Genomic DNA, 17,549 nt, shown 5'->3' with positions numbered 1-17,549 from the left:
TATCATTGTATGTGTCAGGTTCCTATAAGGTGTCAGGATGTCTCCGTCTATTTCTCCATGGAGGAGTGGGAGTATTTAGAAGGACACAAAGATCTGTACAAAGACGTCATGATGGAGGTTCCCCAAACCCTCACATCACCAGGTAATAGACAGGACTAAATACACACGGCCTGTAATTACCTTTTTTCGGACTATAAATAAGACGCACCTGACCATAAGACACACCCCAAATTTTGGGGTGCAGAATAGCAGAAAAAAAGATTTTTATAAGATAGGGGCCTGTTTGAATTTTAAATTATGCTTAATGTCTATTGTCTGTACAAGTCCCCTGTAAAATGTTAAGTGCTGCAGAATATGTTGGCGCTATAGAAATAAAATTATTATTATTATAAGGTATCTTACCTGAGGGCCGGCATTGGTACAACGGGGTCACAGAAGGCATGGTCCCTTCCTCAGGAAGCCTGCAGCAGCAGAAGTGGTTCAATGCTGCTGTCCCAGGTGCGATGCTGCGGGTCCTGTGTCGGCGGTGAGGCAGAGCATGGAGCAGGAGCATGGAGATCTCGGCAGCCATTTTCCTGAAGCCAAGAGATATCAATCTGCGCTCGCGCGGCCTCCAGCGGCCATTTTCCTGAAGCCTCTGGCGGCCCACGGCTTCAGGAAGATGACCGCAGGGAAACCTGTGATGCACTCGACTCTGCTCACCATGGACACCGGGCCACGGCGTCGTCACATTTCTGCTGCCGGCATCCTGAGGAAAGGAGCCTACTCAGGTACACTCCGCACCGCCCACTGCCGAAGCATCGCCACACCTCTGCACTGCCACAACCCCCCGGTAAGACGCACCCCCCATTATCCTCCCAAATTTTTTTGGGAAAAATTGCGCCTTATAGTCCGAAAAATACGATATCTGTATGTAAGGAATGAATTCAGTCCCTGTATGTGTTTCCTCTAGTACTGTTCAATAAGTGATATTCTACGCATTTACTTGTAGCACTAACTTTGTTTGAATTTTTTAGGCTTTGTATTGTTTTTTTCAACTGTATTTTCTTAGCATACAGTGGTGTGAAAAAGTGTTTGCCCCTTTCTGATTTCCTATTCTTTTACATGATTGTCGCACTTAAATGTTTCAGATCACCAAACAAATTTAAATATTAGACAAAAATAACACAAGTAAACACAACATGCAGCTTTTAAATGAAGGTCTTTATTAAAGGAAAAGAAATCCAAACCTGCAGGGCCCTGTGTGAAAAAGTGATTGCCCCATAAACCTAATAACTTGTTCGGCCAACCTTGGGCCTCTTTCACACTTCCGTCTTTGTAGTCCCGTCGAGATACGTCGTTTTTTTGAGAAAACAGGATACTGCAAAAAAATTTGCAGGATCCTGCATTTTCTCATAGACTTGTATTAGCGACGTATCTCAACAGGATGGCCACATGTTTCGTCCGCCGTGCACTGGATCCTGTGGAATTTGACTGCCCGTCTTTTCCCAAAAAACATTTCATGAAAAGTTTGCTGCAGTGGAAAAACGTTCCCCGACGCCTCCTGGAGCATACGTCGTTCCACAGAATGGGAGCCTATGGACACTGGATCCTGCGCACACTGTGCAACTCAGGAATCCAGTGACTGATGCAATTCTTACTTCTGAGCATGCATGGGAGCATATTCCAACCCGGGGAAAAGTGTGTCTCTCTCTCTCTCCCTCTCCCTCTCTCCCCCTCTCCCTCTCTCCCTCCCTTCAGGAGTTTTTTACCACAGCAAGTCTTCTAGGTGCCCCAGACCATCACATTACCGCCACCATATTTTACTCTTGGTATGATGGTATTTCTTTTCTGAAATGCTGTGTTACTTTTAAACCAGATGTAATGGTTAAGCTTTTGTCTCTTCCGCCCACAGAGTATTCTCCAAAATGTTTTGGGGATAATCAACATGTTGTCTGGCAAACTGAGACAAGCCTTTATGTTCATATTTCTGACTGGTTTTTGTCTTGGAACTCTGCCATGCTGACCATTTTTGCCCAGTTTCTTTCTTATGGTGGGGTCATAAACACTGACCTTAAAGGGAACCTGTCACCTGAATTTGGCGGGACCAGTTTTGGGTCATATGGGCGGAGTTTTCAGGTGTTTGATTCACCCTTTCCTTACCCGCTGGCTGCATGCTGGCCGAAATATTGGATTGAAGTTCATTCTCTGTCCTCCGTAGTACACGCCTGCGCAAAGCAAGATTACCTTGCACAGGCGTGTACTACGGAGGACAGAGAATGAACTTCAATCCAATATTGCGGCCAGCATGCAGCCAGCGGGTAAGGAAAGGGTGAATCAAACACCTGAAAACTCCGCCTATATGACCCAAAACTGGTCCCGCCAAATTCAGGTGACAGGTTCCCTTTAACTGAGGCAAGTGAGGCCTGCAGTTCTTTGGACGTTGTTGTGGGGTCTTTTGTGACCTCTTGTATGAGCCGTTGCTGCGCTGTTGGGGTAGTTTTGGTTGGCCAGCTACTTTTGGAAAGGTTCACCAATGTCCATGTTCTTCTGGTATGCAAGGCCCCCTCATCCCTATCCTGGTATGCATGGCCCCCTCATCCCTATCCGGGTATGCATGACTCCCTCATCACCATCCTGGTATGCATGGGCCCCCTCATCACCATCTTGGTATGCATGGCCCCCTCATCACCATCGTGGTATGCATGGCTCCCTCATCACCATCGTGGTATGCATGGCCCACTCATCACCCTCCTGGTATGCATGACTCCCTCATCACCATCCTAGTATGCATGGCGCCTCATCACCATCCTGGTATGCAAGGCCCCCTCATCACCATCCTGGTATGCATGGCCCCCTCATCACCATCCTGGTATGCATGGCCCTGATCCTCATAATGGTATTCATGACCCCCGTGAGAAAAACATAAACCATTCTACTTACTTTTCCTGCGTTCTTTTGCAGCGTCCTGCTCTGATGCCAGCAACTGATTTATGCTTGTAATCAGCTCATGGCAGGGACATCATGCTCTGTTTACAAGCCGAGGACAGCTGCCAGAATATTAAATGCTCCCCGCACCCGGGACTATGGGCGTATGGAGCAGTGAATATTAGTTTCTCTTTAATAGCGGGCATAGTGGCCGCAGCCACGGCTTACTGCAGCAGCCGGGCGATCACGTGTGCCCCTACTAAAGGGAATGAATATTCACTGCTCTCCATTTCCATAGGCAATGAGAGCAGTGAATATTCATTCCCCTTAGTAGCGGGCACATTTGGTCATCTGGCCGCTGGGTGATCATGTGTGCCTGCTATTAAAGAAAATGAATATTCACTGATCTCCAACCCCATAGTCCCTCCCAGCTCTCGGTGCCGAATTCAGTACATAGAGGTGGAAGAGACTATGGGCGTGGGGAGCAGTGAATATTAATTTCTTTTTAGCAGCGAGCATAGGGTTTAGCCAGCAGGTGGCTCTGCCTCCTATGACCCGCTGTTCCGACGCTGCCTCTCCCCACCTTCCCATCTACAGGCGATTCATCTGAACTTTAAGACGCACCCCCCATTTTTCTGCAAATTCTTGGTGGAAAAAAAGTGTCTTATAGTCCAAAAAATACGATAAATATTTGTGAAGTGTAAAGGAAATAATAGATGGTTTTCTAATTATTTTTCAAATATAAATTTAAAAATTGTGACGTGTATCTGTTTTCAGCCCGTCATCTCATACCCCTACGTAAAATTCTGAGTGACCGATTACCGCCAGAAGTCACATCATTAGTAAATGGAGTCTCCCTGTGTGTAATTTTTTGGTGCTATCATTCATATTCTCTGAAAAAAGGCCAAGAAAGCAAAAATTCTACCTGGGTTTGTAAACTTTTGAGCACAACTGTACCATGATATGGTTACTGCTTTCCAAAAGCTTCCTGACCTGTAGATCTGAATTTGTATGTGGTCTTTTTGGCAAAACCAGATCCAGCAGATTACCTCCCCTGATTGGTTCATCAACCAGCTGAGAGAGGCTATTGTCCTGAATTGTGGATAAGAAATTGTAGCTTTTAGCACAACGAACTAGAAGATTCTATGTCTCAATGAATGTCTGGATAGTTAAAATCCTCCATTATCAGAACCCTGTTACTGTTTGATGGTTTGCTGCCCTTCTAATTTGTTGCAGCATTTCATCCTCTACCTGTTCAGCTATATTAGGAGGCTTGTAGCAAACTCCAATTAGCAGCGTTCCATTATTGCCATCCCCATGTACATTTACCCATAGTAACTCCCCCCAATGTCTACATTGAGTACAGGTTTTAATGTGGATTTTTACGAAGATGCACACCCCTCCATCCTTTTTTTATCTTTCCTGTCCTTTCTAAAACTAGTGTAACTCTCTACATTTGTTACCCATTCATAGCTCTCCTCAAGCCAGGTTTCTTTAATGCCCACCACATTGTATTCTGTGACCTTCATAAGAGTCTCCAGTTCATCCATTTTGTTTGCTAGGCTTCTTGCATTTGCCAGCAGACATTTAATATTACTAGCAAATTTGTTACTCCTACTCAGCTCCCTCCTTTCCTTGCATATCCCAGCCCCCTAAATCTTCATTTACTCCTACTGCCTGCCTCTGTCTGTCTACTCTTATCTATCCCCTTATTAGCACAACTACCCTCCCTCCCCCAGATCCTAGTTTAAAAGCTCCTCCATCCGTCTTACCATTTTTACACAAGCACAGCTGCACCCTCCCCATTGAGGTGCAGCCGTTCCCTACCGTAGAGCCTGTAGCTGTCACAAAAGTCGGCCCAGTTCTCCAAGAACACAAACCCTTCTTTCCAGCACAAATTTCTAAGCCACTTATTTATCTCCCTAAGCTCCAGCTGCCTATCTAGTGATGCTCGTGGCACTGGCAGTATTTCTGAAAACACCACCTTGGAGATCCTGGCTTTCAGCTTCTCTCTTAGTTCCCTGTAATCATTGTTAAGGACCTTCCACCTTCCTCTAACTTTGTCATTGGTACCGATGTGTAACATGACCACTGGGTTTTTCCCAGCCCCACCCAGCAATCTGTCTATCCGATCTTCATTATGTCGAACCCAAGCACCCAGTAGACAACACACTGTTTGGCATTCACGGTCTCAGTGGCAGATGACCCTGTCTGTCCACCTAATTATTGAGTCCCCTATCACCAACATCTGTCTGGCCTTTGCTGCACTCCTATTTTCATCCTTCCTATAGAAGTCGTTTTCCTGGTTGCCAGGTGCAACGTCCTGCTGCAGTGATCCCAGTCTTAGGCTTGCATTCCTAATATCAGCCAAACAGGCATATTTACTAGGTTGTGCCAGATTAGGACTGGGCTCCCTGGCACTTTTCCCCCTACCCCTTCTTGTAACATACCCAGCTGCGTACTTCTCTGTCCTGATCTTCCACCCTCCTCCTGATCTTCCACCCTCCTCCGTATCACTGGCCCCAGCCAGCGCAAGCTCAGTGGGCGCTAATCTGCTCTCTAGGTTTGCAATGCTCCTGAGTGTTTCAAGCTGCACATTTAGATTCATTACCTGGGCTTCTAAACATGTAGCTACAAGTGATGAGCGAGTATACTCGTTGCTCGGGTGATCTCCGAGTATTTGTTAGTGCTCGGAAATTTAGTTTTTGTTGATGCAGCTGCATGATTTACAGCTGCTAGCCAGCCTGAGTACATGTGGGGGTTGCCTGGTTGCTAGGGAATCCCCACATGTAATCAAGCTGTCTAACAGTCGCAAATCATGCAGCTGCTGCGACTAAAACTAAATCTCTGGGCACTAACAAATACTCGGAGATCACCCGAGCAACGAGTATACTCGCTCATCACTAGTAACTAGCTCAGGGGTGTCAAACTGCATTCCTCGAGGGCCTCAAACCATGCGTGTTTTCAAGATTTCCTTAGCATTGCACAAGGTGCTGGAATCATTATCTGCAGGTGATTAAATTATCACCTGTGCAATACAAGGAAATCCTGAAAACATGACCTGTTTGCAACCCTCGAGGAATGCAGTTTGACACCCCTGAACTAGCTGACATCGAGCACAGACATATTCACCCTCAAACAGCTGTTCAAGGCATGCATACATCTCACAAGATGCACACCTGGTGGCATTGTCCATGGAGCTAAACCATACTGATAAAAGCAGAAAAGAAACAAAACAATGAAAGCTAGTAAAACTATGCTTTTGTGTTAAACTATGATATTGAGTTTAACTATGGACTTATCTGCAGCCTCGAATTTAACAGCACTCCCTTCGCTCAGCAGCCCTTGATTAGAGTGTTGGGAACTTGTAGTCCACTCAGCAGCACAGGTTTTCCTCTTAGAAAGTTCTGGAACAAACACTTGCCTCACAGATACCTGATCACATGCACCAATCACAGCCTTCCCCCCTTTTTTTTAATTAAACTAAACCCACCCCCAGACATACAACACAGTTAATTCCCAACAATTACAACAGTTACACAGTTATCACAACTATGATATTGCGTTTAACTATGAACTTATCTGCATCCTCTGACTTAACAGCCCTCACTCCGCTGAGGAGCCCTCGCTTAGAATGTCTGGAACTTGTAGTACACTTAGCAGCACAGCACAAGTGTTCCTCTTAGAACGTCCTGTAACAAACACTTACCTTATCAAAGACTCCACAAATCTGGCCTTTATGGAAGAGTGACAAGAATCCATTTTTCAAAGCAAGCCCTGAGAAATCCCATTTGCAGTTTGCAAAAAGCCATGAAGGAGACACAGCTAGCTTGTGGAAGTAGGTGTTCTGGTCAGATGAGAGTAAAGCAGAACATTTTGGGCTAAATGCAGAGTGCTATGTGTGATAGGAAAAATAATACTGTACATGACCCTGAAAACACCTGCACCTTCATACACATTGGTGACACTATCATGCTGTGGAGAGGTTTTTTTTTAAAGTAGGGACATGAGTTGTTGGTCAGAGTTGATGGGAAGATGGATGTAACTAAATGCAGGGTAATCTTGGAGGAAAACATGTTAGAGGCTGCAAAATAGTTGAGACTGGAGTGTAGGTTCAACTTCCAGCAGTACAACGACACTAACCATACTGTCAGTTCTACAACCCCTGTCAAAGATTATGGAATCACCGGCCTTGGAGGATTTTCATTCAGTTGTTTAATTTTGTTAAAAAAATAAAGCAGATCAGACATGACACAAAACTACAGTCATTTCAAATGCCAACTTTCTGGCTTTAATACATTTTGTCAGAAAAATATTTGTGAGATCAGATGCTGTTGTTGGACAAGAGGGCTGGGCTCGTAATCTCCATTCTAGTTTATCTCAAAGATGTTTGATTGGGGTTGAGATCAAGGCCCTGTGCAGCCAGTAAAGTTCTTGTGCACCAAACTCTCTTATCTATACTTCTATGGCCTTTTCTTTGTGCACTGGAGCATAGCCATTGAGAACTGAAAATGGCGTTCCCAAAACTGCTTCCACAGAGTTGTCCAAAATGTCATGGCATATTGAAACTTTAAGATTTCCCTTCATTAGGACTAAGGAGCTTTATTAAAGCCATTCTTTTTGGAAATGAGCACTTTTTTGTTGGGTTTGGCCATTTTCCAATAAAAGGGTAGTAAAGGGAAGAAACGAAACGAAACTGCTCTGCGATCTGTCAGTCAAAGTGCCAGGGTGTGTTTATATCTGCCACCATCAGTGCTATGAATGGTGACTGTAGCCGAAATAGCATGCATGTATGACTGAAAGCCGGCAGCTCCTGGGAGAAATAAAGTTAAATTTCTCCCAGGTGTCACACTTTCAGTATAGAGGCTGGGTGTCTTCTTAAATTTTCAAAACTACCTTCATTCAGATTCTTCATAAAAAATATTAGCTCCTATGTGACATTTCACCTGTATTTGCTCTATATCCTCAATTCCTGCTGCTGGGATCGCGTCACAGGGCTCCAATTATCAAGGAAAATACTTTATAAACTTTTATTAAACAAAAAAGGCTATAATCATTCATTTAAAGTAAACCATTGGAGGGAAACTTATGTTATTATTTATCTTCATCAATTAACCCCTTAACGACCGCCGATACGCCTTTTAACGGTGGACGCTAAGGGTACTTAAACCACAGCGCCGTTAGCTGTGGAAAAAGTAAATAGCGCCCCCCAGAGTCAGATTTTCTCCGGGGTCTCGGCTGCCGGGGGTAGCCGAGACCCCAGAGAACATGATTCGGGTCGGTTTTTACCGACCCCGCTTTTGCGATCACCGGTAATTAACTGTTTACAGGCGATCGCAAAAAAAACCAAAACGCGATTTTCTTTTTAATTTCTCTGTCCTCCAATGTGATCGCACATCAGAGGACAGAGAAATGGGGTCCCAGGTAGCCCCCCAATACTTACCTGTCTCCCCCGCTGCTCCTCATGGCTCCCGATGGGCGCCGCCATCTTTTTCCGGCAAAAAAATGACGGGCGCAGTGCGCCCGCCGGCCGGCACCGGCAGATTCTTTGGGGTCTCGGCTGCTGGGGGTAGCCGAGACCCCAAAGAACATGATCGGGGTCGGTTTTACCGAGCCCTGTTTTGCGATCGCCGGTAATTAACTGTTTACCGGCGACCGCAAAAAAAAAAAAAAAGTAATGTGTAATTCTCTGTCCCTAGGGTTAGGGCTAGGGTTAGGGCTAGGGTTAGGGTTGGGGCTAAATTTAGGGTTAGGGTTTGGGCTAAATTGAGGGTTAGGGTTGGGGCTAAATTTAGGGTTAGGGTTGGGGCTAAATTTAGGGTTAGGCTTCTTTCACACTTACGTCGGTACGGGGCCGTCGCAATGCGTCGGCCCGACATACTGACGCACGTTGTGAAAATTGTGCACAACGTGGGCAGGGGATGTAGTTTTTCAACGCATCCGCTGCCCAATCTATGTCCTGGGGAGGAGGGGCGGAGTTACGGCCACGCATGCGCGGTCAGAAATGGCGGACGCAATGTACCAAAAAACGTTACATTGAACGTTTTTTGTGCCGACGGTCCGCCAAAACACAACTGATCCAGTGCACGATGGACGCGACGTGTGGCCATCCGTCACGATCCATCGGCAATACAAGTCTATGGGCAAAAAACGCATCCTGCAGGCACATTTGCAGGATCCGTTTTTTGTCCAAAACGACCGATTGCGACGGATGCCAAACAACGCAAGTGTGAAAGTAGCCTTAGGGTTAGGGCTAAGGTTAGGGCTAGGGTTGGGGCTAAAGTTAGGGTTAGAGTTGGGATTAGGGTTAGGGTTTGGATTAGGGTTGGTATTAGGGTTAGGGTTGGCATTAGGGTTACGCTTGGGATTAGGGTTAGGTTTGGGATCAGGGTTAAGGTTAGGGTTGTGATTAGGGGTGTATTGGGATTAGGGTTAGGTTTGAGGTTAGGGTTGAGATTAGGATTAGGGGTGTGTTGGATTTAGGGTTTTGATTAGGGTTATGGTTAGGGTTGACATTAGGGTTGTTTTGGAGTAAGGGTTGTGATTATCGTTGGGGTTAGTGATTAGGATTATGGATCGGGTTGGGATTAGGGTTAGGGGTGTGTTGGGGTTAGGGTTGGAGCTAGAATTGGGGGGTTTCCACTGTTTAGGTACATCAGGGGGTCTCCAAACACGACAGCCAATTTTGCGCTCAAAAAGTCAAATGGTGCTCCCTTCCTTCTGAGCTCTGCCGTTGTAATGTGAATATAAAAATGGCTATTTTGAGTCCATTTTGAAATATACTGACTATTACAGAGCCGCATTTCTTGCTATACATTTACAGACAGACAATGCTCATTGTGACACAATCTTGAGAGCTGTTTATTTATTGTCTGAAGACCTTTGAGTTTACAAACTGTTTTAAGTTTGTTTGTTATTGTAAAACAGTAAGGTTTATTTAACCTCTGTCTGAGGTGGGTTTATCTAACCCGTGTGGGCTTTTATGCATCTATGGGTTTATGGCCCATTGTCTGATGTATGACTGATATCTTGGTCTCATCCTATCTTGAAAGCTGGCCACTTGAAGGGCTGGGTGAAGCCAAATGTAACATAGTGCAAATCACTATATAAGGCCAGAGAAACATGACTAAGACAGAAGCATAAACTGGTGTACCTGTACTTACATGTACAGTGTTGAGATACCTGCATAAGTGGGGACGCCCGTGCAGTGTTGAGAATTTTCCAGGGGTTCTCTGTCTTGGTGTTGCTTCTCTGATTTTCCAGACAGATGATGTTTAAAAGCTCCTTGGTGACGTATGATGTGAGTATATGTACTTAATTATTTAATCCTTATATGTTCTTAATCATTATATGTATTTAATCCTTATACTGTATGTACTTTGTATCTTAAAATATACAAATGTGTATGCAATCATACTATCCAATCATATTATTCCTTTAATTTTGTACTTTGAAATAAAATTGTGTTATATCGCAAATAGTAGCCTTCTTTAAAGTCGTATCTGAACTTTAGTCCTAAAAACTTGGCAATACAGCCGTGCGCCCAAACAGTGGGTTACCCCCACATATGGGGCATCAGCGTACTCGGGATAAATTGGACAACAACTTTTGGGGTCCAATTTCTCCTGTTACCCTTGTCAAAATAAAAACTTGGGGGCTACAAAATCTTTTTTGTGGAGAAAAGAATATTTTTTTATTTTCACGACTCTGCATTCTAAACTTCTGTGAAGCACTTGGGCATTCAAAGTTCTCACCACACATCTAGATAAGTTCCATGGGGGGTCTAGTTTCCAAAATGGGGTCACTTGTGGGGGGTTACTACTGTTTAGGTACATCAGGGGCTCTACAAACACAACATAACGCCAGCAGACCATTCTATCAAAGTCTGCATTCCAAAACGGCGCTCCTTCCTTCCGAGCTCTGCCGTGCGCCCAAACAGTGGTTTACCCCCACATATGGGGTACCAGCATACTCAGGACAAATTGGACAACAACTTTTGGGGTCCGATTTCTCTTGTTACCCTTGTGAAAATAAAAACTTGGGGGCTAAAAAAACCTTTTTGTGGGAAAAAAAATATTTTTTATTTTCACGACTCTGCATTCTAAACTTCTGTGAAGCACTTGGGCATTCAAAGTTCTCACCACACATCTAGATAAGTTCCTTGGGGGGTCTAGTTTCCAAAATGGGGTCACTTGTGGAGGGTTTCTACTGTTTAGGCACATCAGGGGCTCTCCAAACGCGACATGGCGTCCGATCTAAAATTCCAGCTGATTCTACATTGAAAAAGTAAAACGGCACTCCTTCTATTCCAAGCTCTGCAGTGCGCCCAAACAGTGGTTTACCCCCACATATGGGGTATTGACGTACTCAGGAGAAATTGCACAACAACTTTTGAGGTCTAATTTCTCCTGTTACCCTTGTGAAAATAAAAATTTGGGGGCAAAAAGATCATTTTTGTAGAAAAAATGCGATTTTTTTTTTTTTTTTTATTTTCACGGCTCTACGTTATAAACTTCTGTGAAGCACCTGGGGATTTAAAGTGCTCACCACACATTTAAATAAGTTCCTTAAGGGGTCTAGTTTCCAAAATGGGGTCACTTGTGGGGGGTTTCCACTGTTTAGGCACATCAGGGGCTCTCCAAACACGACATGGCGTCCAATCTCAATTCCTGCCAATTCTACATTGAAAAAGTAAAACGGCGCTCCTTCACTTCCAAGCTCTGCGGTGCGCCCAAACAGTGGTTTACCCTCACATATGGGGTATCGACGTATTCAGGAGAAATCGCACAATAACTTTTGTGGTCTAATTTCTCCTGTTACCCTTGTGAAAATAAGAATTTGTGGGCGAAAAGATCATTTTTGTGTAAACAAATGCGATTTTTTTTATTTTCACGGCTCTACGTTATAAACTTCTGTGAAGCTCTTGGGGGTTCAAAGTGCTCACCACACACCTAGATAAGTTCCTTAAGGGGTCTAGTTTCCAAAATGGTGTCACTTGTGGGGGGTTTCCACTGTTTAGGCACATCAGGAGCTCTCTAAACGTGACATGGCGTCCGATCTCAATTCCAGCCAATTCTGCATTGAAAAAGTCAAACGGCGCTCCTTCACTTCCAAGTACTGCGGTGCACCCAAAAAGTGGTTTACCCCCACATATGGGGTATTGGTGTATTCAAGAGAAATTGAATAACAAAATTTATGGTTACATTTCTGTTTTTACACTTGTGAAAATAAAAAAAAATGGTTCTGAATTAAAATGTTGCAAAAAAAAGTTAAATGTTCATTTTTTCCTTCCACATTGTTTCAGTTCCTGTGAAGCACGTAAAGGGTTAATAAACTTCTTGAATGTGGTTTTGAGAACCTTGAGGGGTGTAGTTTTTAGAATGGTGTCACACTTCGTTATTTTCTATCATATAGACCCCTCAAAATGACTTCAAATGTGATGTGGTCCCTAAAAAAAATGGTGTTGTAAAAATGAGAAATTGCTGGTCAACTTTTAACCCTTATAACTCCCTAACAAAAAAAAATTGTTTCCAAAATTGTGCTGATGTAAAGTAGACATGTGGGAAATGTTATTTATTAACTATTTTTGTGACATATCTCTCTGATTTAAGGGCATAAAAATACAAAGTTTGAAAATTGCAAAATTTAAAACATTTTCGCCATATTTCCGTTTTTTTCATAAATAATCGCAAGTAATATCGAAGAAATGTTACCACTAACATGAAGTACAATATGTCATGAAAAAACAATCTCAGAATCAGCGGGATCCGTTGAAGCGTTCCAGAGTTATAACCTCATAAAGTGACAGTGGTCAGAATTGTAAAAATTGGCTCGGTCATTAAGTACCAAATTGGCTCTGTCACTAAGGGGTTAAAAATTATCTGATTTCTTAACCCTTAATTCATTATAATGTACATGATTGCGGAGGTGATCATGTGTGGCAAGGGGTCAGGAGCTGAGCTCCTTCCACAAGTGGCATATACAGATGCTTCTGGTGATGAGCTTCGGCCATCGGTGTTAACCTTTTAAACACCGCTGAAAAATCTCTTGACAGCTGCATCTGAGTGGAACATGTCACTGCTCGCACATACTGGCTCTAATTGTGACGTGATCTCAGCAGCAGGAACTGAAATTATGGAGCGAATACAGGTGAAATGTCACATAGGAGCTAATGTTTTTTTTATTTCATGTTGCTTTAACTCTTTTTTTTTTCCCTTTGATATTTAAAGTAGAACATTACAGTAATTTAGTGCTAATCAAGAGATATCTTGGAGACAGGAATGGGAAGATCGAATTATTGAACATGTAATGCTTAGATCTCAAAATTACAAAACAGATTTGGTATACCGTATTTTTTGGATTATAAGACGCACTTTTTCCCCAAAAAATTTTCGGGGAATATGGGGGTGCATCTTATAATGCGGATATACCTTATCGGCAAAATGTCAGCAGAGCCGCCAGGAGCACCGGGGACACAGCGCAGCACCGCCACCGTGGACAGTGGACACAGTGCAGCACCGCCACTGGGGACACAGCGCAGCACCGCCACCGGGACACAGCACAGAACCACCACCGGGACATCCGCAGCGGTGTACCGCACTTTGGAACCCCCCCTCATCCCTGCCTGCGGCAACGCTCCACACTTGTCTCCTCCAGCAGCGACGGTGGGACTGTCGATTTACCGCAGCTACCACCCCCGACAAGCAATAAGACTGATGGATTATAAGAAGCACCACCATTTTATTAAAAAATAGTTTTTTTCCTATTTTTCTCATGAAAATTTGGGGTGCGTCTTATAATCCGAAAAATACGGTAATTTTTTTTTCCTAATTTAACTTTTGATTTTATGACTAAAAAGTCAGTTTAATTCAAGGTATTATTAAAAAAAATAATAACATTGTATTTATTTTTGCAGATGACTATACCAGGAGTTCAGATGGACATCTGATATCTTCATATTTTAAAACAGATGATCACCGTTTTATACATGACACATTTGAAGAACATATCATTGTCCCAGATATACCTCAAACCCATTGTACGAAAGATCTGTCTTCTGATGTCTTTAAAAAAGTCCATAATTCTAATTTATCACAGAATTTTAAGCTAAATGAAGGTTACAGAATGGATGCTGAACATGAAACCACTCATACAGGGGAGAAACCATTTTCATGTCCAGAATGTAGGAAATGTTTTACCCGGAAATCAAACCTTGTTGACCATCAAAAAGTTCACACACAGGAGAAGCCATTTTCATGCCCCCAATGTAATAAATGTTTTGCTCGTAAATCAAACCTTGTTGACCACCAAAAAACTCACACTGGGGAGAGGCCGTTTTCATGTCCAGAATGCGGTAAATGTTTTATTCAGAAATCAGATCTTGTTATACATTACAGAATTCACACAGGGGAGAAGCCATTTTCATGTCCAGAATGTGGGAGATGTTTTATTCAGAAATCAGATCTTTATAAACATCAGAGAAGTCACACTGGGAAGAAGCCATATTTATGCTCAGAATGTGGGAAATGTTTTAGTCATATATCACGACTTGTTACACACAAGAGAATTCACACAGGAGAGAAACCATTTCCTTGCCCAGAATGTGAAAAATGTTTTATTCAGAAATCAAATCTTATTGAACACCAAAAAATTCACACAGGAGAGAAACCATATTCATGTTCTGGATGTGGGAAATGTTTTACTCAGAAATCACATCTTAATATCCATCAAAAAACTCACATAGGGGAGAAGCCATTTTCATGCCCAGAGTGTGAAAAATGTTTTACTCGGAAAATAACCCTTGCTAACCATCGAAAAATTCACTCTGGGGAGAATCCATTTTCATGTTCAGAGTGTGGGAAATGTTTTATTCAAAAATCAGATCTTGCTAGACATCAGAAAATTCACACAGGAGAGAAGCCATTTTCGTGTTCAGAATGTGGGAAATGTTTTATTCAGAAATCAGATCTTGTTGACCATCATAAATCCCATACAGGGGAGAAACCATTTTTATGTTCAGAATGTGGGAAATGTTTCAACCAGAAATCAGATCTTGTTAGGCATAAAAGATCTCACACAGGGGAGAAGCCATACTCCTGCCTTGAATGTGGTAAATGTTTTACCAGGAAATCAACTCTTGTTGACCATCAAAAAATTCACACAGGGGATAAACCATTTGTATGTTCTGAATGTGGAAAATGTTATTCTCAAAAATCAGATCTTGTTAAACATCTAAAGAAGCCACACAGGGAAGGAACCTTTTTCATGTTGAATATCTGAAATGTTTAACTGGTAAAACAAGTCTTGCTGACCTGCAGAAAACGCACACAGCAAGTCATTCTTGCATTCATAATTTTGGTAAATGTTTTAATCATAAACCATATCCTGTTGGCACAGGAGTCACACGGGAGAAGGCATCAATATGTACCAAAAAGTCAAAAGTGTTTTTTCCAAAAGTCAGCTCCAATTGCTCAAGCAAGAATTGTTAAGGGAAAGAAGCACTTTCCTTTTTTAAGCCTATTTGGTTAACAAATTGTACAAGTAAAAAGTTACAAAACGGTCAAAATCACATTTCATACAAAGGCATAAATTATTGTGAATCTGTCTGACCATTCCAGGCACCACCCTCTTTCACTAAACTTCACTCACATTTGAGATAAAAAAAAGTCACAAAATGTTTGCACAACTAAGGTTTGTGCTGCACAAAAGTTTTCTTGCACAATGTGTTTGATTAATTTACCCTATCGCCAATCTGGGGCTGCCCTTTATATTAAGTATAACAATTGGCTGCTGCAAATTAGTGAATTTTCTAAATAGAATCAAGTAAGGAAGGAACCTTTTTCATGTTGAATATCTGAAATGTTTAACTGGTAAAACAAGTCTTGCTGACCTGCAGAAAACGCACACAGCAAGTCATTCTTGCATTCATAATTTTGGTAAATGTTTTAATCATAAACCATATCCTGTTGGCACAGGAGTCACACGGGAGAAGGCATCAATATGTACCAAAAAGTCAAAAGTGTTTTTTTCCAAAAGTCAGCTCCAATTGCTCAAGCAAGAATTGTTAAGGGAAAGAAGCACTTTCCTTTTTTAAGCCTATTTGGTTAACAAATAGTACAAGTAAAAAGTTACAAAACGGTCAAAATCACATTTCATACAAAGGCATAAATTATTGTGAATCTGTCTGACCATTCCAGGCACCACCCTCTTTCACTAAACTTCGCTCACATTTGAGATAAAAAAAAGTCACAAAATGTTTGCACAACTAAGGTTTGTGCTGCACAAAAGTTTTCTTGCACAATGTGTTTGATTAATTTACACTATTGCCAATCTGGGGCTGCCCTTTATGTTAAGTATAACGATTGGCTGCTGCAAATTAGTGAATTTTCTAAATAGAATCAAGTATTAAAACAGTTCAGAAAGTCCCCCAAAACTGACCAATTTTGCAACAAAGTTTGGGAAAAAATTCCGGGTTGTGTGATCCCACAACCCCCCTCAACCGCTCTCGAGGTGAAAATGAGATCTATCGAAAACTGCTGCATCTTTCATAAACTGTTTCTAAATGGGAACTACTGTAAAGATATTACCATTGGTAACAGCTTTAAGTGGCAGCGCTGGATCAGTGTAAAGAGCAAAATTTTGCTTGGGATACTGCTCTGTAAACTGGGACCTCACAACCAAGAAATTCAGGACGACTTAGCTAAAAAGTTGAGCCCTTTTGGGGACATTAGGGTCACTTTATAAAGGTTTTGAAACTGAATTATATTTAGAAAATGCACCTGTTTTATTAACTAAAAAGGGCACCCCCAGCTTGCAGCTAGGCAATTTAGTTATTTAAGTATTTCATATTATAATTAATTAGATTTCAAAACGTGTTGTTTTGTTAATAAATGCTTGCTTTTAAAATACATATTCTTTGGGCTCTGTTTCTCTTGTGTTTAGATGTGATGATTTTGCCTCCAGATCCTCTTCCGTTGAGGCAGAACTGGTAGGAATTTTGTACATACACTATGCATCCTAGATACGTGGAATTTGTTAAAGACACTGTCCGTTTTTGCAAACTATCCTTTCGTAGGGCATAATTGTGATTAAAAAGAAAAGTCGGAGGGATTGTATATGTCTGATATCCACGTGATTAATTTTTAATGAGGCTACCAGTGAACCTTTACTAGAATTTGGGCTATAGGTGTAGAAAAAAACATTGAGGTTGTTTTTTATATCTCGTTGAAGAGAAAGCAACATTTATGACACCTATGTTGGTGTTTTCTGGATTTAAAGGGAATCTGTCATCAGGTTTTGCCACCTAATTTGAGAGCAGCGTAATACAGTTGTGCTCAAAAGTTTACAGACCTCGGCAGAATTTTAGCTTTCTTGGCATTTTTTCAGAGAATATGAATAACACCAAAACGTTTTCTCCCCTCGTGGTTAGTGGTTGGGTGAAGCCATTTATTGTCAAACTATGTGTTTTCTCTTTTTAAATCATAATGACAACCGAAAACATCCAAATGACCCTGATCAAAAGTTCACATACCCTGGTGATTTTGGCCTGATAACATGCACAGAAGTTAACACAAATGGGTTTGAATGGCTACAAAAGGTAAGGCTACGTTCAGACTAGCGTTTCCCGACGCTGCGTCGGGAGA

The 17,549-nt window shown here is 42.3% G+C and overlaps 1 protein-coding gene across 1 annotated transcript in view; it reads left to right on the top strand.

Moving 5' to 3' along the window:
- Nucleotides 1-17,549, top strand: part of LOC138663730 (zinc finger protein 585A-like) — a 94,418-nt gene that overhangs the window by 39,955 nt on the left and 36,914 nt on the right. The window contains exon 8 of the mRNA XM_069750051.1: nt 14,052-15,145. Within this exon, the coding sequence (XP_069606152.1) occupies nt 14,052-15,145 (1,094 nt within the window). The remainder of the gene's footprint in view (nt 1-14,051; nt 15,146-17,549) is intronic.

Source organism: Ranitomeya imitator, chromosome 2 (assembly GCF_032444005.1).
Source record: "Ranitomeya imitator isolate aRanImi1 chromosome 2, aRanImi1.pri, whole genome shotgun sequence".
NCBI lineage: Eukaryota > Metazoa > Chordata > Amphibia > Anura > Dendrobatidae > Ranitomeya > Ranitomeya imitator.
Note: the sequence above shows the minus strand (reverse complement) of the source record. Positions and strands in the feature narration are given on the sequence as shown.